General features: G+C 50.6%; 1 protein-coding gene across 1 annotated transcript in view; it reads left to right on the top strand.

The window, feature by feature from the left end:
• Positions 1 to 1,825: 1,825 nt before the first annotated feature.
• The window catches only part of SLC41A1 (solute carrier family 41 member 1), a 74,086-nt gene continuing 52,284 nt past the window's right edge, over positions 1,826 to 23,627 (top strand). The window contains exons 1-2 of the mRNA XM_069633168.1: positions 1,826 to 1,903; positions 4,056 to 5,261. Of these exons, the coding sequence (XP_069489269.1) occupies positions 4,899 to 5,261 (363 nt within the window). The 5' untranslated portion in view covers positions 1,826 to 1,903; positions 4,056 to 4,898. The remainder of the gene's footprint in view (positions 1,904 to 4,055; positions 5,262 to 23,627) is intronic.

Here is a 23,627-nt window from a genome sequence, read left to right as displayed (position 1 = left end):
AATACATCCTGGTGGCCGTTGACGAATACTCAAGGTACCCCGATATACAGATAGTCCCGTCAACATCGGCACATCATACCATACCAGCCCTAGATCGAATGTTTGCAACGTACGGAGTACCTAAGGTAGTAAAGTCTGACAATGGATCTCCGTTCACCGGACAGTATTTCCAGAGATTCGCCGAATACATGGGTTTCAGGCACAGAAAAGTGACACCCTTATGGCCACAAGCCAATGGAACAGTTGAGCGGTTCATGAGCAACATCAAACGCACTACCCAAATTGCTCGCATCACGGGAGAACCTGTCGAGAAGCTACTATACCAACTCATGCGAGACTACAGGAACACGCCACACAGCACCACTGGGAAAGCACCTTCAGAAATAATGTTCGGGCGAACGATAAGAACACGAATACCTCACGTGGCAGTCGAGGGAGATCAATATGAGAGGGATGCAGAAATGAGAGAGAAGGACACACGCATGAAGGAAAACATGAAAAGAATTGCGGATACCACACGACGAGCCAAAACAAGTGACTTGGCACCCGGAGACATGGTGGTAGTCCGTCAGCCCCAGCATTGGAAAAACATAGCACCATTCCATGAGGACCCTCTCCTCATCATCCACAAGAAGGGGTCTCTCATCACTGCGGAGGGAGACCGCAAGTCCATAACGAGAAACTCATCTCACTTCAGACGAGTGTCAAGGGCCCCAGCTCTAGGTGACCCAAACTTGAGTGATGAACTCACTCCATGGGACATCCCATATGAAGGAGACCGGGAAGACTCGGACGGAGACGTAGTTAGTGAGACCCGGACAGACCCGTCGACCAGGACTGAGAGTCGACCAACGAGAATGAAAAGGAAACCCCATCGCCTCATCGAAGAAATGAACTGAGCCGGATTTAAGGTTTAGTGACGGGAGGGTGTGATGTCCTCACTCTCTCCTTTTGGATGGAAGTCCTCTGTTTATGTTTGTGTTTGTTTCGCGGGCTGTGACCCGCGTGTGTGTGAAGGGGCGGGGTTACCGCCCGCAAGGCAGTTGGAGTTTAGGCACACAAGAATAAAGACGTGTTGCACCCTAGCTCGGTGTCGGCCCCCTTCTTTGGCATGTATGAGCGTGAGTCCGACAGCAGAGCGTGAGGAGGTCCATGTGCGAGCATATTACAGGCCGTAGTGGTGTCGTCACTGACGTCTCAGTGATTGGCTTGAAAAGGGGTCACCTGAAAATAAAGAGCACAAGCCACCTCTTGGTGGGAAGTTGTGGAGGGGGGTCTACTTTACTAAACAGCTGCTTCTAGAAGTGGAAATGGCATGGGGGAAGAGGGGGCTCCACAGTCCAAGTCTCCCTGACCGCCTCAGCGTCAGCCTACTTGCATAAACTCTCACGGATTCTGCATCTAACTGCCTTAGGGCGTTTATAAACTCACATTTAAATATCTATATATATGACCCCCATCCTGAGTGAGGAATTACAATGCATTCCTGAAAGTGTCAAAATGGCCTATACTTGGCGACAGATGCACACTGTTCTGTGATTAGGGCTGAGATTAGTGTAATCCAGAGGGTGCTGAGCCCCGCTGCCATGCAAGGGCGGGGGGCATTGCCCCTTCCCCTCATCCCGGACCTGCTCCCGCCTAGCGCCTGATTCTGCGCCTGTCTCTTTAAGAGTGGGCTGGGCCGGCATCTCTCGCCCCGCCCCTTCTTCCTGTGATTGGTCGGCGGGTCGCTATTGACAAAACCTCCCTTTTCCGCATATTTCTGCTGGAGGAGGGGAGGGGCGGGGCCGGCACAGACGGGCGCCATCTGATTGGAGGCTTTAGAGTCGGCGTGTGACGTCATGTCCCGGCCTGTTAAAGCATTAATGGGGCAAGCGGATGAGCTGGAATTGCAGGCGAGACGGTGAGTGATGTGTGGGGGAGAGTGCGCCGCGGGGGTAGGCGATCTAACGTGGTCAAGGGGGGGGCGCTAGCTCCACTAGATGGGTCGGGGGCTGGGGTGAGTGATACTGCAAGGGGTTGGTAGCCTGGGGGGTGGCGATACTGAAGGGGAGGGTAGGAGGGTGACTGAGGCTGAAGGAGTGGGTAGGGGGCAAGTGGTGCAGAAGTGCTGGAGGGTGTGATTAAGGAGGGTTAGTGATGCAGGAGGGGTGGGTAGGAAGGGTAGTGATGCTGGTGGGGTGGGTAGGAAGGTCTGTGAAGCTGGAGGGGTGGGTAGGAAGGGTAGTGATGCAGGAGGGGTGGGTAGGAAGGGTAGTGATGCTGGAGGGGTGGGTAGGAAGGTCTGTGATGCTGGAGGGGTGGGTAGGAAGGTCTGTGAAGCTGGGGGGGTGGGTAGGAAGGGTAGTGATGCTGGTGGGGTGGGTAGGAAGGTCTGTGAAGCTGGAGGGGTGGGTAGGAAGGGTAGTGATGCTGGTGGGGTGGGTAGGAAGTTCTGTGAAGCTGGAGGGGTGGGTAGGAAGGGTAGTGATGCTGGAGGAGTGGGTAGGAAGGGTAGTGATGCTGGAGGAGTGGGTAGGGGGCAAGTGGTGCTGAAGTGCTGGAGGGTGTGATGCTGGAGGAGTGGGTAGGAAGGGTAGTGATGCTGGAGGGGTGGGTGGGAAGGGTAGTGGTGCTGGAGGGGTGGGTAGGAAGGGTAGTGAAGCTGGAGGGGTGGGTATGAAGGGTAGTGATGCTGGAGGGGTGGGTAGGAAGGTTTGGGGTGACTATGAAGGGTAGTGATGCTGCAGGGGTGGGTAGGAAGGTGACTGATGCTGAATGGCGAGTGCTGCTGGGGGTAGTAGGGTGAGTGGTGCTAAAATCCTGGAGGGTGGGTGAGGCTGGAGGGGTGGAGAGGGGGCAAGTGGTGCTGAAGTGCTGGGAGGGTGTGATGCGGAGGGGAGGGTAGGAAGGTTAGGGGTGGGTAGGAAGGTCTGATGCTGGAGGCGTGGGTAGGAAGGTCTGATGCTGGAGGGGTGGGTAGTACGGTAAGGGGTGGGTAGGAAGGCGAGGGATGCTGGAGGGGTGGGTAGGAAGGTGGCTGACGCTGAATGGCGAGTGCTGCTGGGGGTAGTAGGGTGAGTGGTGGCTGTTTGTCTGGTGTGGTCCCTCCCACACTGGTTTGTTTGCCTGGCTTGACCCTGCCTGATGTGTTGACCTAGTTCACTCCGTCTTGCGCTGGGTGGTGTCGGGTCGTTGCCTGGTTTGGTCCTTAACTAGGCTGGTTGGTCCAGTTCACAATGTTTTCCTGGTTGCGGTGTTTGTCTGCTTGTGCTGCTAAAGCGCTGGATTCCTGTGTATTTGTTCGCCCCCTCGCACGCCTTTATTTGGGGGTGGAGGGGGGTTAGGGGGACATAGTCCCTCCTGCTCATTGGGCTATCAAGGCAGTGTGTCCTGTAGTCGTCTTTCCTGGTGGGGGAGGAGGGGTGCTGGCCCGGCCATGCACTGGAGCCGCTGCAACATTGTGCCCATTAGCTGCAATGTGCCTGCACCACAATCCTGAGGAATTCTCGAGTTCTAGAACTGTCTTTTTAATCGGCGCGCAGAGGCTGCTTTCCTGTGTGTTTGTGTGATGCCTCTTTGTGTGTGTCTGCCTGTGTATCAGTGCCGTCCAGAGGGCCCTATCTCCTTGTATTGCCCTAGATAAGGGGAGAATACTTGCATGTGAAGGTCTAGTGCCTTGTATACCTGTTAAAGTCCTTCGAGGCACATTATGCGGCCACACGGGTGGCATCCTGCTTGCGTGTGAGCTCGGGCCTCACCACACCCCACAGCTGGGTGCGGTGTTTGCGTTGCTTTCAAATCCCCAAATCAATTCATAACCTTCTTTTTCTAAAGCTTGTCATTCAATGTTCGGGGTTGTGCCTGTGTGCATTAGACGTTTTAACGCACGCTTTGTAAAGTGTCTGGAAACTCCCCCCTCAGGATGTTAGTGCACCGCCCTCCCCTCAAGGCCAGGTCTGTGTGAGGGCCTGAGGGCTCTGTATGGGGCCTGCCGGAATCCCGGACTTTCCAGCTCCCGTGTACTCTGCATTTCTGGGCATATAAAGCTGACTTTGTCTCTCTCTCTCTCCTAGGTGGCTTGCCTCCAGCTGACGTCGCCGGCCTTGCTGGATGCCCGCAGCCCCCACCCACCCGCCATGCCAGCTCGGACCAGGCCTGAAACCCAACCTAGGACTTCCTGTTGCTTTAAATAAGACCCTGCCTTGCCACGTGTTGAGGTGAGATCCCCTTTCAGAGGACAGGGGGGGGGGGGCAAGTGCGTCCTTGGTGGGGGGTGATTGGCAGACGGCGAGGAGGCCATACATAGGCACGGCCCCCGGCTCTGAGCTGGAGACACCTTGGCACCATTTCTGATCGGATCTGAAGGAGAGCCGACCTGTGGGTACTCCTAACAGGCTTAAGGTTCTCCAGCGCTGCCCCCCCCCCCTGTTCCTCTTAGCTCTGCAACCTCCAGGTCTCGACGCAAGGCTACAGGACTTTAAGTCTTACATCATGTGTTGGAGATGAGACTTTTGGATTTTCTGCCCTTACTGGATTTTCTGCACCTGTTGAAGGACGGGCAGGTGGCACAGCCATACCTCTATGGGGACTTGGTTGCTTTAAAGCTCGTTGTGTTGGTCGTTTCCTCGTGGCTGCTTGAAGAATTGACCGGAGGAGCCTCTCCACCGGGGCACTTCGTGAGGTAGTGCCTGGGGCAGACTCTCTATTTTCCCAGCTTCTTGGCACTTGGATTGTGTACTTGATGGGGAGTGCTGCTGGCAGCGCAGTGTCTGGTATCGGGGGTCGGGGTCGGGGTCTTGAGGAGCTGGCCTCCATCCGCAGACGGCGCCTTCTGAGCTTCATCCAGGCCACCGGCCGCACTGGTGACCACTGCAGGCCGAAGTAGTCGGAGCGCGTCAGGGGGCCGGTTGCCCACCATGGCCACCTCGGGGCTGAAGGAGGTTGGCCTGACCAATGGCACGGCCCATCTTGAAGACTACAATGGAAACCTGGAGCAGGGGATTGTGGCGGAGACGGTTGGGTTCTTGGGCCCAACTCGGGACACGGTGGGGCTGGTGGCAGTTGAGTCGCGGGCCAATGCCAAGGGTGCTGACGAGGAGGACGCTTTGTTGGAGAATGGCAGCCAGAGTGCCGAGAGTGACACCAGTGTGGACCAGGGCCACAAGCCCAGCGTGCCCCTGAAAGAGACTACCTTCTCTATAGGACTGCAGGTCCTCTTCCCCTTCCTGCTGGCCGGGTTTGGGACAGTGGCTGCTGGGATGGTACTGGACATAGTACAGGTTAGTCTTGTGTTTTCTCTTTTCCCAGGTTCATCGTGTGTGTGTGTGTGTGTGTGTGTGTGTGTGCATGTGTACACGTACATGTAGCAGCATGTTATCTGTCATAGTGCTAGTGACCTTTCTTCTTTCAGCCACTTGTACGCGAGGAGCTAGACTGAATGCTGGTAGGAGTAGGTGGGGCCCACCTCTTCTGTGTTGCTGCCGTTTCTTGCAGCTCTGTAGTATATTTTTGCATTTGTGGCCGCGCACTGAAGCCTAGGGTGTCTAGGCCCTTGTTACATTGGGAAGGACACAAGATGAGTACAATGGCGAAATGGCTCCTTATCTGGAAGAGCAGAGGGCACTTATCCGAATGGGGGTGGGGGGCACATTGTTGTCTGAGTTGGACGGGCAGAATGGGTTGTTTGGCTCTAGAACAGTAGTCTTCAAACTTTTTTGGCCTGGGCCCCCCCCTGAGCAAAGTTTGGGCAGGCCGGGCCCTCCCAAAAGTGCCAGATGGACAGTATGTAGAAATCGCTATGAACTTTTGCGCGCCGTCACCGCACCCTACTCCCAGTACAGACCCTGGCTCTCACCCACCCTACTCCCACCACTATCCCAGTGCTGCCGCCCATCCTGCTCCCACCACAGTCCCATAACACAAGCATGCACACATCCATAAACATTTAAATAAAAAATAAATCGCCATAAACGTACCTCGTGTGGTTGCTAAAATGCCCCGCTCCAGGTTGCTCTGCCCGTATGTGCAAGGAGGCTCAGGAGCACCCCCTCGCACATACATACATGCAGTGCCCCAGCCAGCATTTCCAATGAGCTATGTAAGGCTGGCTAGCAAAACACCCCCAGCGTTGCATGGCTCAGTGATCATGTGCGGCTGGGGAAATTAACTGTCAAAGGCAAACAGTTTCCCTTTGACAGTTCAGCCAGCCCAGGAGCACTCCCTCAGCTGGAAAAAGCGGCTGAGGGGGTGCTCAGTGTTTCACTGGGCTGGCTCCTCGGCTCCTCCATAATGGGTGAGGTGGCCAGTGGGTGGACGCCCCCTCACTCATTATGGATGAGCCGGTAGGCTTGGACTGGCCTATAGGGCAATAGGGCGATGACTGTACCAAAAATACAAAATGCTAGTGTAGGCCAGTAAAACTGGGCCACTTTTTTAGCCAATGTGGGCCAGTTTGAGGAGTTACTTCACTATGCAGCTAGTAGTTTTGACCATTGTTGCTGAATAAATATTATTTAAATATCACTATTTGTTTACATTTGAACAAAAAACAACCCCTTGGGTACTATTCAAACAGTCTGTGACTAAACACTGAATATCCGTTTGCAACTGCTGGCCATTTTTTCATTGGTGCCCAAGACTGTTTTATGGCCCAGTCTGACCATGTGTGCTGCCCCTTCCCATTTCCTCCAATCAAAAAAAAAAAACTTTTTTTTTTTAACATTTCATGCTGGGCTCTGGGCCCCCCGCACCCCCCTGGGATTCGGCCGCGCCCCACAGTTTGAAGACCTCTGCTCTAGAATATGTTGGTTTTGGTGAGGGCCTCCAAGTTGCAGTGGGGCCAATTTTGGAATCTCTCGCCCGTTTTCATTTAATTGGAAGTTTGAATTAGGAGGTGGGGGCACCGTGCCAGATGCCTAAATACTGGGGTAGTGTTGGCATGCAGAGTGTATTGTTTTTAAAGAGATCCATCGTAGAACATCTAATTTTCATTAGACCATGACAGTTGAAACACTGAATTCATTAGACCATGACAGTTAAAAACACTGATCTGATCTGTGGAGCAAGTTGTTTTGTGCAATATTGCAAGCGAAATACCCCCTACACGCACCAGTCGCTTAAACTTGTCAAGAGGGTTGATGTTTGTGAGAACATCCATGGAGCTAGAGCATCTAGGAGACACTACCACCCCTCCACCCCCACCCCCAGCTATATTTCCAGGAGGCTAGCCACATGGTGGTTGTAAATCCTTGGTTCACTTCCTGGTTCAAAGCCTGGGAAAGAGCACCACCTGGTTAAACCTGCATGACCTGCTCTGTAGGGGCAAGACTAACTTGGCCTGCTACTGCTTGGGTTATTGCTGACTAAAGACCCAGAACACCCTTTTCTTAATCCAGACTGCCTCTTGTGACCACAGTGTGATCCTGGGCGAAGTGAGAATCTTCAAAAAGCAGCTGGAGCCTCCAGTGTGGTGTTTAGTCCAAGTCCATATTTACAAGTTAGCTCGGCAGGAGTTCCTGGCAGACCGGGCTCACGTTGACACTAGGACCCGGATTGCCACATCCTCAGTAAGAAGGGATTAATATTAGGTGTGTTCACCATCTAATGGGGCGTGTTTCCTTGCGTTTGGGGATACCTGTGTTGGTGCAGTGGAAAGGATACCCAGTGGTAGATTCAGGAGTGCCCCCCAACTATGGTGACTGACTACTTGGTCTGTGGAACAGTCCCTTTTCCACTGATCGTGTTTGCTGTCCCTTTCCCATTGCCAGGGAAGGCGCAACCTGATAAGCTTAACTTGTTTTCAGGTGAGGGCCTTGCCACTAGCTTTGCAACACATTTACATAAAGGCCTTGCACGTTTACGCAAATGCTTAGCGTGTCTGTAAAGGTCAACTGTTTGTGTGTGCACAAAATCATCGTAATCTTGCATCCAGCTGAAACTGTCATGTCCTACTGTAATGCCCCAAAAATGTAGTGAAATTGGGTCTTCCTGCTTATAACTAATTATTGGCTGCTCGGTATGTGAGGAATTTGACCAGCCGCATGGTGGGTGTGCGCTCGCCTGGGCTTTTTTAAAACATTTAAATGAAATTGAATGATGGTAGATCATCCTCTGGAAAATATGTAGGGCTAATCCGCACACATTTTCCTATGCCCACCGCACAACATACACATAGACCTGTGTAAACTGGGTGTACACATCCTACAGGCGCCCCCCCCCCCGAACCTCCCTCTGTCATATTTAGTTGGAATATGACCGCTGTTAAGACGGATTTCTGAACTCTGTCCTTCAGGCGCAGAGGTTCAGAAGGCCAGCCTAGTTTCTTGGAACAGGGTAACCTCTGGACAAGCCAGACCAATCAAGGTAGCGCTCGCGGCAGTCAAGACTAGGTCTCAAGAGGGGTGAGGGTGACTGAAAGCCCGCAATGAGCACACAAAGCAAGGACACTTACAAATTACTCCAAGCAGGTGTTATATTAAAAATATATACACATTTATTACAAGGCCTTTGTAACATTCACCGTAGCGAGAAATCACAATACAACTCAAGTAAACCAACACATACCCAACCAATACAATATATATATATATATATATATATATATATATATATACAAATACTAACGAGTTAGACGCACAAAATGTGTAGACCACCTAGATGGGGAGGAAAACGGGCAGTGCGAATAATAATTAGACCCAGTCCGCCTTCAGAGGCACCAAACTAAAAGGAAGTCCAAGCCCTACGAAGAGTGGAGCCTTGTGCTCAAATGTACCTGCACACGCTGGTGCCGACGGGCAAAAAGGGGAGTGTCTTCGAGGGAATCAGGCAGTTTAGTTCGGCGAACAAATGAAGATGAACAGAGCTCCGCGACTCAAGCTCAGCCTCCACTGTGGGCAGAAGCAGAGCGCGAGTACGGAAAGGCGTGCTGTTTGACACAGCAGGGAAAAGCTATGGGCTCCTGCAGGAGGGCGACCAGTTCCTAGCGATGCTACTCACCGGTCCCCGATGCAAGCAGACCCAGGCTTCTCCGCGTCCGTTTCAGTGCTGGCAGGTTCAGATAGGAGCAGGGGACGTCTCGTCGTCGTGTAGATTCCGCAGCAGCAGAAGTTGAGTTGAGGACGTCCCAAACGCAGTGAACCCGCACAGTTTGTTACCACAGCAGGGCAACGGCTGGCCGTGTCTATTCCAGCCAAATGTACACCCCTCACTTCAGACCTGGAAATGCCAAGTGTACGAATCGTGTGAGTGACAAGGACTCGTAATACAACACAACCTGAAGGCGGTTACAGAGCAAGACTCCTGGGTAGGCTGGTCAGTCTGCTGGATGGCCCAGAGACACTTCCAAAGGCTTACGTGCAGGAGATGGTGAAGATGCCGAGAATAGTTGTTCCCACTATTCCAAGGGTCGAAGTACCAGTACAGGCCTTCTCGTTCGATCCGGGGTAGAAGGGGTTTCACAAAGCGACAGCAGTGCAGAGGAGCAGTCCTTCAGCGGGTCACCAGCGATTCCTCGGTTCAGCCTCGTGGTTGCAGGATACTTGACTCCTTTATTCCTTTGTTTGTGAGAACTCAGGAGATCGACATGGTAGTGGCGTTTCCAGCCCCCTCTTATCCACGGTTCCCTTCGCGCCAAAACGGAGGGGACCCAATGGGAGATCCGCTCAGAAAACACTCGAACCATCTGTGGACCTCATCACGGACCACGGGGGTCCCAGGTATTCACACCACCCTAGACTCTCTGGCGCCCAGGATGTGTATTGGGACCAGACATCCCAGCCCCCATCCTGGAGGCACACACCAGGCCTGTAGAAGCCCGTGAAAGCATCTGTGTTTCGCGGGAAAGTACATGCCCAAATAAGGAAGGCCCCGGGTCGGCTCGACCTGGGGGAGGTGAAGGGGGCAAGACAATCAGCGGACAGGACAAAGAGCCTCGTGGTCTGGCCATTTTGGGAGCCAGGCCACCATTTTGGGCTAAGTGCGAGAAACGCGCTTAAAACGCCAAAAGGAGCTCAAAATACAAACGATCGCTGCCACCAATCCCGTCCGTGATTCACTTGCACCGTTCATTTACAATCCAAAGAGAGTATCTAGGGCCTGTAGAAGACTAGAGACCCAAGAGAGCAGTAACTGAGTTTACAGTGCCCTCTTGTGCCATGTTGCGCGAAAGCTGAAACATGATAAAGAAACTACGGAAAACATCGTTTCCCGTTACTGACTGTCTTAAGGGCATGTCAGTTTCCCCGTAAGAATGGAGCGAAAGCCCAGAGGAGTGCGGCAGAAGGCTGCACTTCTCTGGCAAAGTCTACACCATGGTGAAAACAAAAGCAAAAAGTTTAGGGGTTGCCACATGGAAGGAAAATGCCCCACAATTAAGAAATCTTTCCTAACACTCGCCCCTCCCAGTCTATGGACAGGGGGAACTAATCCACCCCTGGATGAGTCTCTTGTTCAGGTCGCTTAAACATTCTGGACAACCCATCAGCATTGCTATGTTGGACACCTGGCCTATGCTCAATAGTGAAGTCAAAGCCTTGTAGACTTATGGACCACCTAAGCAACTTTGGATTCTCCCCCTTCATGTTCATTAGCCACTTTAAGGGCTTATGGTCAGTTTGCACAGTGAAGTGGGTCCCATAGAGGTAGGGCCTCACCTTCCGTAGGGCCCACACAACAGAGAAACATTCTTTCTCCACTGTGGACCATCTGAGCTCTCTGTCCTTAAGCTGGCGACTAATAAAACCAATAGGGTGTTCCTTACCATTCTCATCTACTTGTGATAGTACAGCTCCTATCCCAGTGTCGGAGGCGTCCGTCTGCACAATAAAAGGTATTTCATAATCAGGGGCCCTGAGGACAGGGGCCTGGCACAAGGAGTCTTTTAAGCCATTGAAGGCCTTCTCACACTCGTCGGTCCTTCTTGGGTTTCTTCTGAGTGGTGAGGGCAGTCGGGGGCAGCTATGGTGCCATAGTCTGCCACGAAGTTGCGGTAATACCCCGTGAGTCCTAAGAAGACTCTCACTTGGGTCTGTGTAGTGGGGGTAGGCCAGTCTTGTACTGCTTGTACTTTACTGGGAAGAGACTGTATCCTCCCTCTACCTACTTCATGTCCAAGGTAAACCACTGAGCCTTGTCCAATCTGGCATTTACTAGCCTTTATGGTCAAGTGGGCTTTCTGAAGAGCCTGGAGCACAATCCTGAGGTGTTTCACATGGTCTTCCCAGGTGGCACTGAAAACTGCTATATTGTCCAGATATGCAAGACAGAATTCGTCCAACCCATTCAACACATGGTTCACAAGCCTCTGGAAAGTGGCAGGTGCATTCTTCAACCCGAACGGCATTACCCGGAATTGGTAAAGGCCGTCTGGAGTAGAAAATGCTGTCTTCTCCTTGGCATGTTCTGCTAAAGCTATTTGCCAATAGCCCGCAGTGAGGTCAAACGTGCTGAGGCACCCAAAGTATCCACCAGCTCATCTGTTCGAGGCAAGGGGTGTGCATCTGTCTTGGTGACAGCATTCAGAGCCCTGTAATCCACGCAGAACCTCATTTCAGAAGTGCCTGCCTTTGGAACCAAAACCACAGGGCTGGACCAAGGACTACTAGAGGGTTCAATCACCCCAAGGTCTAACATCTTGTTGACCTCGGTCTTAATGTAAAACCGTACTTTGTCTGACATCCTGTATCCCCTACTTTTGGTAGGTACACTGTCTCCTGTGTCTATGTTATGTTTGCACCAAGGTGTCAAACCAGGCGACTGTGAAAACAGTGGGGAAAACTGCCTAAGCAAACTTTTCACCTCAGCCTGCTGATCAGAAGTCAGGTGAGGGGCCACTCGGACACCCTCAAAGGAGCTATCGGAAGGACCGCTTTGGAACAGGTCGGGGAGAGGTTCAGACTCCTCTTCCTCAACGTCTGAAGCCAGTAGCAGTGCTGCGATTTCGACTCTTGGGACGAAAGCCTTCAGCCTATTTACGTGGAACACTTTTGGAGCCTGTCCAGGCCTTCCAAGGTCCACTAAATAGTTAACCTCACCCAGGGCCTCCACCACTGTGTAAGGGCCTGACCATTTGTCCTGTAAAGCTCAAGGCCTTATGGGATTCATGATCAGGACTTGCTGACCAGGTGTAAAGTTGATGAGGGAAGCTTTCTGGTCGTACCAATGTTTCACCAGCGCCTGTCCTGCCTTCAATTTATCACTAGCCAAGCCCATCAGGAGTACCATCCGTTTTCTGAGCCCCAGCACATAATCTACTACGTTGGTAATAACAGGGGGAGTGGGCATCTCCCATCCCTCTTTGACTATGGCTAAGGGTCCCCGTACAGGATGACCGAACAGAAGTTCGAAGGGGCTGAAGCCAACACCCTCCTGTGGTACCTCTCGGTAGGCAAACAGTAAGCATGGTAAAAGAAGATCCCATTTTCTTCTCTGAGGTTCTTCCAGAGCCCCAATCATGCTCTTTAACATTCTGTTGAAACGTTCCACCAGACCATTGGTCTGGGGGTGGTATGCAGAAGAGAACTTGTAGATGACCCCACATTCTTTCCACATAGCCTGCATATACTTTGACATAAAGTTGCTGCCTCTGTCAGACACAACCTGTTTAGGGAAGCCAACCCTAGTAAAGATGCCAAGTAACGCTTTTGCAACTGACTTGGCAGTTACAGTTTTCAATGGGATGGCCTCAGGATATCTGGTAGTATAGTCGACTAGCACCAAGATAAACCTATTGTCTGAGGGTCAAGGGGACCAACGATGTCGATCTCTACCCTTTCGAATGGTATTCCCACAACTGGGAGTGGTACCAATGGAGCTTGGATTGTTGAGCCACTCTTACTAGATAACTGGCAGGAGGCACAACTCCTGCAGTGACTTTCTACTTGCACCCCCATCTTGGGCCAGTAGAAGTGCATGGATAACCTTTGCTTGGTCCTCTTAATGCCAAGGTGACCAGCAAGGGGCACTTCATGCGCCAGCTGCAGGAGGAAGGGTCTTACAGCAAGGGGAACCACCAACCTCCTATGGTCGCCTTCTGTAGACTCTGTGGGCTCACTGTACAGGAGTCCACCTTCCCAATAAATCTGATGCGTCCCAGGAGGTTCACCCTCCAGCTGGGAGCAGGCCTGTCTCCTTAGGCCTTCCAGAGATGGGCACTCACGTTGGCCTTTACTGAATTCTTCCCTGTCAGGACCACCTTCTACTAACAAGTCTTTTAGTTCCGGATGGTAGTTGGGGTCAAATACTTCAGGCATCTCCACCTCCTCGTCCGGCCCGGGCGATTGACCAACTTCCTCCACCGCAGTGGTAGGAGAGCTCAGGGGAATGTTCTTTCCCTCGTCTTGTCTTGCTTACTCCTTTCGCCTTGGGTTTCCCCTTCGGCTGGGGCGGTGTATTGGTCTTGGCCAATGCTGCCCGTGTTTGAGACCGTGTGCAGGGTCTGTCGGCAGTGTCTCCTACGAGCCCTGAAGCTCTGAGATCATTGCCTAACAAGATCTTTCCTGGGACGTTTCTCTGAATGCTCACTGGAATCCTGACTGCTGTACCATTTAGTAAGATTTACAGGTATTACGGGAAACATGCGAGGTGGGCGGTCAGCCAACTTAGTGGGCATCAGAGTAGCTCTGGCAACTTCCTCTGAGTCTACCAAGGTAGAATCCACTACGGTTCGACTGCACCCACTATGTCCCTAAGAGCTGGAGTATCCACTCCATTGATCAGCACACTGTCTTTAAAGTAGTGCTTGGTATTATCTGGAATCCTAGCATATGCCTCTGCGACTTTAGGCTCCCAGGAACCCAGGGAAACTAAAACTACCTCCAGCTTCTATCCCGCTGGAGAAGGATGCTCCTGTAATCTCTTCTTCCTCGTAGGAGGAGAAGGCCAGATTAGCGGAGTGGACCCCCAAAGGTTTAACCTTACACCGGGGATCCCCCTTCACGTGGTCAGTTGCTCCACAAGCAAAACAAGATCCATTGGGTCTGTTTACATAGGGAGGCTTATTGTAACCAGAGTTCTGTTTCGGAGGCTGACCTCCACTACCCTGTGATTTCTCTTGTCTTACCCTTATTTTTCTTTTTGTGGCCCTTTTGAGAAGATTTATCAGATTCTCCACCCTCCTTATCTTTGGACTTTTTCCCTTCCTCCTGCTTACCAGGATGGGTTTTGTCCTTAGGGGACACTCTATGTGACACCCATAAGTCTGCGGCAATGGCAAGCTTCTTAGGATCCATCTCCTTCGAATCGGCCAAATGCTGCTTAAGCTCCGGGGAAGAAGATGCAAAAATATGTTCCAGCATGACGAGACTTATCATACCTTCAAAGGTAGAAACCTTATAACCTTCGACCCAGCCAGTCAAGTTTTTTAAGGATTCGGTTACATAAGATACCCAAGTACCACCTTCTTTTTTAAATGTTGGGCAGGAGTCTTAACTTGGTGTTATTAAAAGTTCTTGGGCACTTTGCAGCTTCTACGACAGAGTTCAAGACAGACAGCTGCGGGCATCAGTCGGCAAACAGTTCGGGACGCGAGGCTGGTCAGACAGCTGCAGGCTGGCCTACACTACAATGTCAAGCGCCAAGAACTTCTAAAAACAGAATGTACACTGCAGATCTGTCCCACTGGTCCTTCTCCGAAGGCCCCTAGTGACGTTTTACGATCTGTTGCTCCCTTTGTGCTGAAACCAAGTATCCCAACTTGAACTTTTGCGATTAATTACTTTACGGACTACTCTCCTATCCGTATCAGATTGCATCCCTTTCCCTCCTTGAAACTGTCAACTGTCCTCGGCATTTCTTTACAGGGTGGGCTGTATTTCTTAGCCTGATGGAACTGTCTGTTGTGATAATAAAGTGGATATTTTTATACACAACATACGCCGATGTTACCGGCTCAATTCACCTTGACAGCAAATTTTATGCCCTGATGCCGCTTAACTGGGATGCCCCACAGGCACCGTGGGGCTTGCAATATAGTCAAAGTAAGATGGGCATGAAATCTCACATTCATCTTATTTGTGGCCCGAGTAAGGCATCGACAACTATGGAAAGTCTACTAACAACAACATAGATGTAGGAAGGGCCAACCCTAAACGTACGCTGAGCAGCAAGGAGCGCACATTTCAAAAACGATGGAGAAGGATCATTACGGATTTCAACCCCACAGAGGGTAGCTCGTTCCTGAAAGAATTTTAATGTTCCTTTTCCAGCAAATCGAGGACCACCAAATCACTAGATCTAGAGACCTAGTCGGTGGTCTTACCTAGTGTGAATAGCACAGCAAACTGGGCCATTGTGCCCTTTTGTCTCCCTAGCAGCAGTCGAAAGGGTCATGGTGGCTGCTTCAGAAATGCACAATATAGGCTACGAGATCCAGACTAATAAGGATGGTGGAATGGAGTCTTTTGGTACGAAGTGAACGCTCTATGGAAGAATGTGATGACGCAGGGCAAAAACGCCCAAGGGCCTTGCTGGCTCATGGTGCACACGGCAAGCAAATGTGTGGAGGGGGTCGGTGGCACGGCTGCTTGGCAGCCGGTGCTAGTAACAGGTCAATACTGAAGGGGATGACTAGTAAGAACTGTACCCTATTGGTGTGGAGCACTTTGGGTCACAACTCGTTTGCCACTAACTTGGATAGTATTGCAGCCCCTGGCTGCGGCGGATTTCTTTGTTCTGCAAGAGACGTGGTTGTCCCCGGACATTGTCCTGGATGGATATAGAATTTTCACCCACAATGCTCTAAGTGGCAAAGGATGCCCGGAAGGTGGGCTCGGTATTGGGGCATGCTCGGGGCTAGAGGCCAACTGGTATGGTTTGGAGTCGAAGCCCCATTGTATGGCGGTCACTATAGCCTACTTCCCTGAAAGGATTATGCATACCTTGACTAAACCTCTGACCCTCCTGCTGGTAATTGTATGGGGTCTCTGAGGGAGTGTTAAGAACTCTATTGGGACTTGGCAAGATCGATAACCCGGAGGGCACATTCTTGTGGCAGGGGACTTCAACGCGTGTTGTCCAATTTGGGACCACCAAAGATTGGAGGGGGACCACCAAAGATTGGAGGGGGACCCATCCATACTGAAGAAAAAATCTGTTGAAACATATACGCACACGAGCAGATAAAACGTTGCACTCTGTGGGTAGGTGATGTGCAGCAAGTCTAGCTGGACCGTCTGCTACCTTGTGGTGAATGTTCACTTCTGGACATGGCCACGACACAATCTGGGGATTCCAACTCCAATTTGGATTGCATATTTGCCACAGAATCATTGCGTGGCTGGTTAAGCGAATTCCACCAAACTGAGTAACCACGCTATGCTGAAGCTCGGGTTCAATATTCACCTGCATACTTGCCACCTTCCTTTGGCAAGTCGGGCAACGCCATCAGTAAAAGGTAACCATCAACTGGACTGAATCAGCGAGACCATAAACCAAATGACAATGAAGCTGCAACAGCTCTACGGCAAGTCTAATGATCCGTTATCGCTGCTATTACAACTGCTTTGGCTACGTATGAATAGGCCCAGCCGGGTATTGATATTGAAGGAGGTGATGTTTATGGACATACTGGACAGCGGCAACATTCCAGAAAGTTGGTGTCTGTCAATTTGAATCAATGTGCACAAAAAGGGTTCTTGCGATCCACAGAACTTCCGATGGATTCTAGCAGTGAAGTATTTGCCACGTGCTGTTAAAACTGCTGGCTGAGTGGGCAGAGGAGCAACACATCCTACAGCAACAACTTTGCTAGAGGAGAGGGGGCTCCTGTTCCGCTGGCGCAGATTATAGCTCCGCAAGAGCCCTATGTGTATTTTGTTGATTACACAGCTGCATTTCATTCTGTGGACCGAGTGCGTCTGTGGAAGAAGTTGGCTTCATGCTAAATCAATCCCTATTGCTACACTTGATACGCCTTTTGTAAACCAATACATTGGTCATAGCACGAACCTCCCAGGAGGGGGCCACTACTGCACCGGTTGTCACTAATGGGGGTGGGGGGGGACTGAAATAGGGGTGTGTTTTAGCACCCCTGATGTTCAACCTCTACATGGCAGATATGGGGAACTGTCTGGCCCAATGTGGTAATCGTCCGTCGCGACTGGGTCGAGCACCCATCTCATGGATGGGCTACGCGGAGGACCTAGTTTTGCTCGACCACACCAAGGGGTGGGGGGGGGTGGTAGGAGTTGCAAAACTCAACGCATTGGCACAATATTCAAAGGAGAATAGCATGGAGATAAATCTACAAAAGACTAAGGTCCTACAAGTGCAGCACAAGGAGGGGGTAGGGGGTGAGTTATGGTCGGTTGTTGGAGGGCATTCAGCTTCAGCAAGTTAAAAATAAAATCTACCTGGGCTGCCCATTTCCAGGCATACACTTTCAGATATTTTAGGGGGCCCAGTGGCTAACTTGCTGATGCTTAAATGGCAGGTGTTGAGGAACTTTGTAAGAACTAGGGGGGTGGGGGGCGGGGGTGCACATCTATTGAGGGCGTCATTGACTTATACAGCAGCTCTGCCATTTCCACTTGGTGTTATGGTGCTGAAGCCAACACTAAAAGGCTGACCAACTTGGAGGGTAAGCTTTTGAGGTCAATCCTGTGTGTTCCACAGTCCGTGTCCGCCGAAGCTCTAAGAATGGAGCTGGGGCTGGCCTCGTATTGCTACTCACTGGAAGATGAGGTGCACCCGGTTGTACATGAAGATCTTGGAGATGAGGCTGGTGTTAGCCCGAACAGCTTTCTACAGCTACTGGGGGTGCATGCAAACATTAGGCCAGGTAACCTAGTGTATCGTAGTCGGAAGAATAGTCACTGGTCACTTAAAGACATAGGCCTACAAGCGGAGGACATGTCGGAGCCTGGGGTCTTCCTTTATGAATTAAGGAAGCACTCCTTGTTGTGGGATCAGGCTGCAACTATTGATGGATTGACAGACACATCGCAAACGATATAAAGAGTTCACCAAGCAGAGGTATGTGATGTTTATTTTAATTGGGGCGAGCCTTGTCGCTTACCCCTTCATCGATTTGTCCTTTTATTTAAGGTTGAATATACTACCAGGGCTGAAGGTGACAGGGGCTTGGATCAAGGAACCCACAGAACTGAGACTGTTGTATTTGTGGGATAAAGTTCAACTAGTGGTGGAAACCACCTGTTCCTTGATCCCAGCCCTGGAAGAGATATTCATTTGGAGGCATTCCCATTCTCTGCCTGAATGCCAGTAAGACGGAGATCATCCTCATTGGGAACCCGGCTCCCACTTTCACTCTGGCCGGCCTCCCTTGGCCCTGCACCCTCACCCACCAATTAGGCAAAAAAATGTTGAGGTCATCTTCGACTCTATTCTCTCCTTCTCTTCTCACATCTCGGGACATCTCCAAAAAGTCCATGCCCCGCCACACCCCCCAACTGTAACACTCCATGCACTTGCACTAGGAGAAATGCTGTCCGGCCCAGTAAGCTAGGTTTTCTGTTTAGATTCATTTGGAAAGGCCCAAGAATAATTACTGTGTTCCCTTGTTCCACTCCCGGCTTGAAGCGCTTTGAAGCACTCCACCTGTGTATGCGCTGTATATAAATTACAATTTACTATGCCGCTAAATTAAATAACTTGTTACTCTGTAAGAGGAATTGATGTAGTGAAGATTAATGCTGGCGCCGTTTATCGCAATCTGCGATTCTCAAACGTAGTGCAGATTATGGGTAAGTGAATTTATGCAATCGCAGTCTGACTGCAGTTGGATTACTGTGAGAAACCTGAAGGTGTCTCCCTGCCTAGTCCCCGGGGTCTGTCATCCAGGTGGCCAGGACAAGGCCACCGCTGTTGGATCCAGTTCCTGGGGTTGGACCAGTGAGTGAGGCTCACCTGGATGGGCAGGGTCCTCGGGAGTGGAAGTGGGACACCGGGTGAGAGGCGCCCGTATTTTTCCCCATACTACCACATAGGATATTCAAAGACCCTGTCCTCCACTGCCTTTACTAACACAAACACTTTGCACACCACAGACAACGGACTAACACCCGAGCTGTTCACCCGACATGTCCCAATGCAAGGGTCAGGCAATTGACCAGAACCACATGCCCCTGACGCCCCTTTCCTCTCCCCACAGGGATAAAAGGTGGAGCACAGAACGAGCAAGGCAGAATGCACAACGAGACTGCTATCCAAGCATAGCAGTTCAAGAGGAGGAGAAAAATGGCGCAAACTGAGAGGGCGACGAGGAGAGAAGCAACCTTGCCCTTTCCTCTTTGGCCTGTGAGACCTCGTAGAAGGAATCGTAACGACACCAATAATGGCCCAAGTGTGTTGCAGATGTTGAACTGTACACTGAGCGTGCCTACGCTGATGAGCAGGACCGAAGGAGAATCTGCTACCGTGGTACCAGCCTTGACTCCAGAAATGAAGAAAGCCAAGCAGTTCATCACAGCTGGTGTCGAGGGGAGAACCAATAAAGAAACCAAACTGTGTTGAATGCAAGTCTCAGTTCAAAGAACTGTAAATTACCAGGAGAATACCAGCTGCAGAGGGGATAGGCACGACGTGGGTGTTCACTGAAGACTTTGGTTGATCCTGTGTTGAGTGAAACTGCGAATACCAGAAGGCTGTAGGAGATCTTGTCAAAGTAGTCGTATAGGGGTCGAGCCAAATCTCTGTATTGTTGAGTCTTTGACTGACAAACCATTGAAAACGCAAGGAAAGTGAAGGCCGCTTTATGAAGGAGCAAAAGGAATTGAGAGGTGGCAAGAGTGAACCTGAAGGAGGGATGGCAGTCAAGAGGGGAAAAGTCTAACGTCCCAAGAAAGTGTGACAAAAGTGAACCCGGCAGAGGGATGTCCACGGAGAACTGTTTAAAAAGACATTAAGATTTGTGAATGCTAAGGAGAAAACATCTTTGCAACAGCCAGAGTAGAGTGAACCCGACGGAGGGAGGCTGATATTCAGGTCTGTGCCCAGAAGAGGGAGACCCAGGGGTGAAGTCATCACCTAAAGAGAAAATCGAAAGTAACTTTGTCACATTTGAATGTATCGGGGCCCTTCGGAAGCAAGAAAGTCAAACACTGAAGGTCCTGATGGCGATGAGAACTTTTTTAGGATCTGAGACCCAGAGGAGGGGATCCAGGGGGTGAAAATCATCCTTCTGTTTATTTGTTTTGCATCAGGTCCTCGAAGGCAAGAGACTTTCAAAAGTAGAGACTTGACCATCGACAGCCCTGATACCTGATTCGGAACGGTCGTCTCGTGCTGGGAAAGCTTGGTGTGCTGTGTTGAAGGGTCCCACCTTATCCCGTGCTCAAAACACTGGGAAGGGAGACCCTGAATACTGCATCCTGACATATTATTTGTGAACACTTCCTTCTTTCTTATGAATCCTACCCCACACTCTTTTGTATGTAGTTGTAAGGTTTGGCAATGGGTCACTTTTTGGTTTGACAAGACGCCACAAGGACTGCCTTATTTTTTCCTTTGATAGTCGAAGCTTGCTTCCATTTTAGGTTTAGATTAGGCGTTTATCTCACCCACTTATGCATTTTTAATAAACACCCTTAAACTGTGATCACTTGTCTGTCTTTACTGTTGCCACCATGAGTTCCTTCCACTCCCCTGTTTCTTACAGGGGCAGGCTAGCGCAGGCAGCAGTTTAGGAGGGCGCTTGCAACGACACTCCTCGATCGTAGAATGAGGTGGGATCATGGAGAACCTGTGCTCAGTACACTCTTTACGGAGGAGCCTGGAATGGGTTTGGGGGGCACATCTGACCCTGCATTGCTGCAGGGAGGATCTAAGCCAGCAGCTGCCGTCCAACCAGACAAGACATTGGCTTAGGCCAAGGAGCTCAACTAAAGTCTGCAGCCAGACCATCTACCTGGGTCAAATTGGGGGTGTTTTATTAAACCGCAAAGTGAGCAGAGCGCAGGAGGCTGCGTGTTTGCTAGCAGCCTCTACGCTGGTTGACTATTGGTGCTTTGAGATTAGTGGGACACCAACTAGACTGCAATGAATCCTGAAACAGTTCCACTCAAACAGCTGACCTAGAGACTGTCTCTATTGTACTTAATGAGCTGTTTATGAATGTCACTTTGCATTTCTGTTTGTTCACACTACTACTTCACAGTATATCCATTTGTTTGAATATATGTAGGTTTTGCCTTATGTATACAAAAAAGTAAACCTTTTAGGAAAATATTTGCAGGAATTGGACTCTACAAACCTGTAGCACTTCAGTTGTGAAGAGAACTAGCTATAATATAGGGTTACTTGGAGAAAAAAAACCTGTGAGAAATTAACTATATATGACTTCCGCTGTTTGTTGATCAGTATTAATGCCACCCGATAGGAATGAAAAAATGATAGATCATGCAGGGATGATGAACTAATAGCACCAAAATAATCTTCAAAACTACCTATTAGGACCACCACCCTATCTACGCTGATGTGCCACACTACATGAACCCCCCCCCCCCTCAATAGAAATTCTCTGCGACTTTGTGTAGTTTTTGTTTAGTGGAAATCTCACCCTGACCACAAACTAAGCTAGGGTTTTGGGCTCAGCCCCGCTGTCCTGCCATAGCCCAGCCTTTTTACGAAGGCTGGGTTCTTTTCTCAGATGCTACCATTGGTAAATGGCCCAACCAGCTCCAGGCCACTTCATTGCTATAGGACAAAGCTGCATGGCGTAGGATTTGAGTTGCCCTTGGTGGAAGCAGAGAAAATGTTTCCAGTTGGGCAAGCTGAAAGAGCGGTTTCAACAGTTCTCCGCTTTTCATTCTGAGATTGCTCTATAATGCACCCTACAACATTGTGATGGATCCACTTCCGGGGCACCAGTGGTCCAGGGGTGAATATCGGTTTCTAAACCATCAATTAGCCCCCCACCTCCAGTACACCAGAAGGGATCCAAACAGGGTTTGGACTAAAAGGGTCCACACCTCCTTGTCCAATGTTGGTAACGTGGACAGAACGGCAGTCTTATCTCTGCAAGGTTGTGGATCGTTGGTTAGTTGCAACACAGCAAAAAGACTATTAGCCAATGAAAAAAAGGCAGGTTCGTCAAGGTTGTATTTAAAAAAATCAACTTGATTATTATTCAACAGACCGTTCTAGCACACTACAAAAAACAACCCACCCTGAAAAGGAATGCAGAGGACAGACCGTTTCAAGAAGGAAAATGGATGCACTGTAGATACAGACAGGATGACGGTTGGTAAAGTAATTAATCGTAATAGTTCAAGGATACTTGGTTTCAGCACAAAGGGAGCAATGGGTCGTAAAATGTCACTAGGGGCCTTTGGAGAAGGACTAGGGGACAGAACCGCAGTGTGTTTGGTGCTCAACAGGGACGAGTCTGTTTCAGGGCACTTTGCAGCTCCTGCAACAGAGTTAAAGACTTTGGGGGGGGGTGGCGGGGGACAGCTGCGGGTATCAGGCGGCCAGCAGTTTGACGAGCGAGGCTGGACAAACTGCTGTAGGCTGCCCTATACGGCAGCTCGGGGTCGGGAATCATGCTTGTTGGCAGGTCTGAAGCACTAGTCGAGGTGTCTCGGGTGACATTAGCTACTGCGGTGTAACAGTCAGCGATGCAGTCGGTTATAGCTCGAAGGGCTCAACTGGCTTGAACATGTCCTTTAAGGCAGACGTTGTCGATGCACTCTTCACTAGGCTTGTTTCACCATTTTAAGGCGGGCGACCCAGAGGTGAGTAGAATGTTGAAGGCAACAGCTAGGACCTTGGTTTTGTTCAGAGACTCTCTGGCACTTGCAACTTAGGAAGCTTGCTGCAGAGCCTAGCAGGGCACGCTGTGTGCTGGCTGGGATGCGGTTCTGGAGCTGCTGGAGGGCCCTCTGGATTCCGTATCTCCCTCTGTTCCCTGGGAGATGTTTAGGGGAGGGATCTTGCTTCCCTCTTTGGAAATCCTCGCCTTTCTTCACTGGCGGAATCTGTAGGGCAGACTGTACCTTCAGCCAGGGTCCAATGCTGAGTTCTTGTTACTCCTTGTAAAGTTTTTAGCTCTGCCCAAAAGAGGGGCTCAGCCTTATTTTAAAGCCAAATGGGCCACAGTGATTGGTGTAGGCTAAGCCTAACTTAATGAACGAATTCTGAGGCCCTTGCCAACAATCTCCTGAGGACATAACCAGAGTGCTTTGTAACAGAAAAGGTAAAGGGTTGAAAACATGTGCTACCAAGTCCCACCGATCTTTTTGTCTGTTGTGGATTAAAGGGTCTCTCGTTAATGGAGCTCTCTGGGGTTCCTGTGGCAGGTCTCCCTTGAAGCTGCGGCTTAAATAGACTTCTGGTGCTGTCAAGCCACATACTCTTACCTTCTGAGTGGGTTCCCCCTGTGGGGATGGCTACTGTAAATCCATAAGTTCCAGACGTCCCTGCCCTTGATACTGTGGGGTGGGAGCAGGCTTCAGGTTGGCACCATGCATATCAAAGGTGTTGGAGGTGGGGGGGTGGGGGTATCCTGTCATTTGTTAGCCCTGTGACCCGATCTCCGGTTTGGCCTACTTGAATTAACTCTGATTAGGAAAGGGCGGATCCATGGATCCATTGTTAGTTAATTAGGCTGGCCATGGCGGGAGTCCTGTTTTGCCTTCCCCTTCTAAGATGCCTTGATGTACTCTTGGTTGTCATATTCCAAGTAAATGTGA

Source organism: Ambystoma mexicanum, chromosome 13, assembly GCF_040938575.1.
Source record: "Ambystoma mexicanum isolate Mex_15411 chromosome 13, UKY_AmexF1_1, whole genome shotgun sequence".
NCBI classification, from domain to species: domain Eukaryota; kingdom Metazoa; phylum Chordata; class Amphibia; order Caudata; family Ambystomatidae; genus Ambystoma; species Ambystoma mexicanum.
This window is presented reverse-complemented; position numbering and strand designations above follow the sequence as displayed.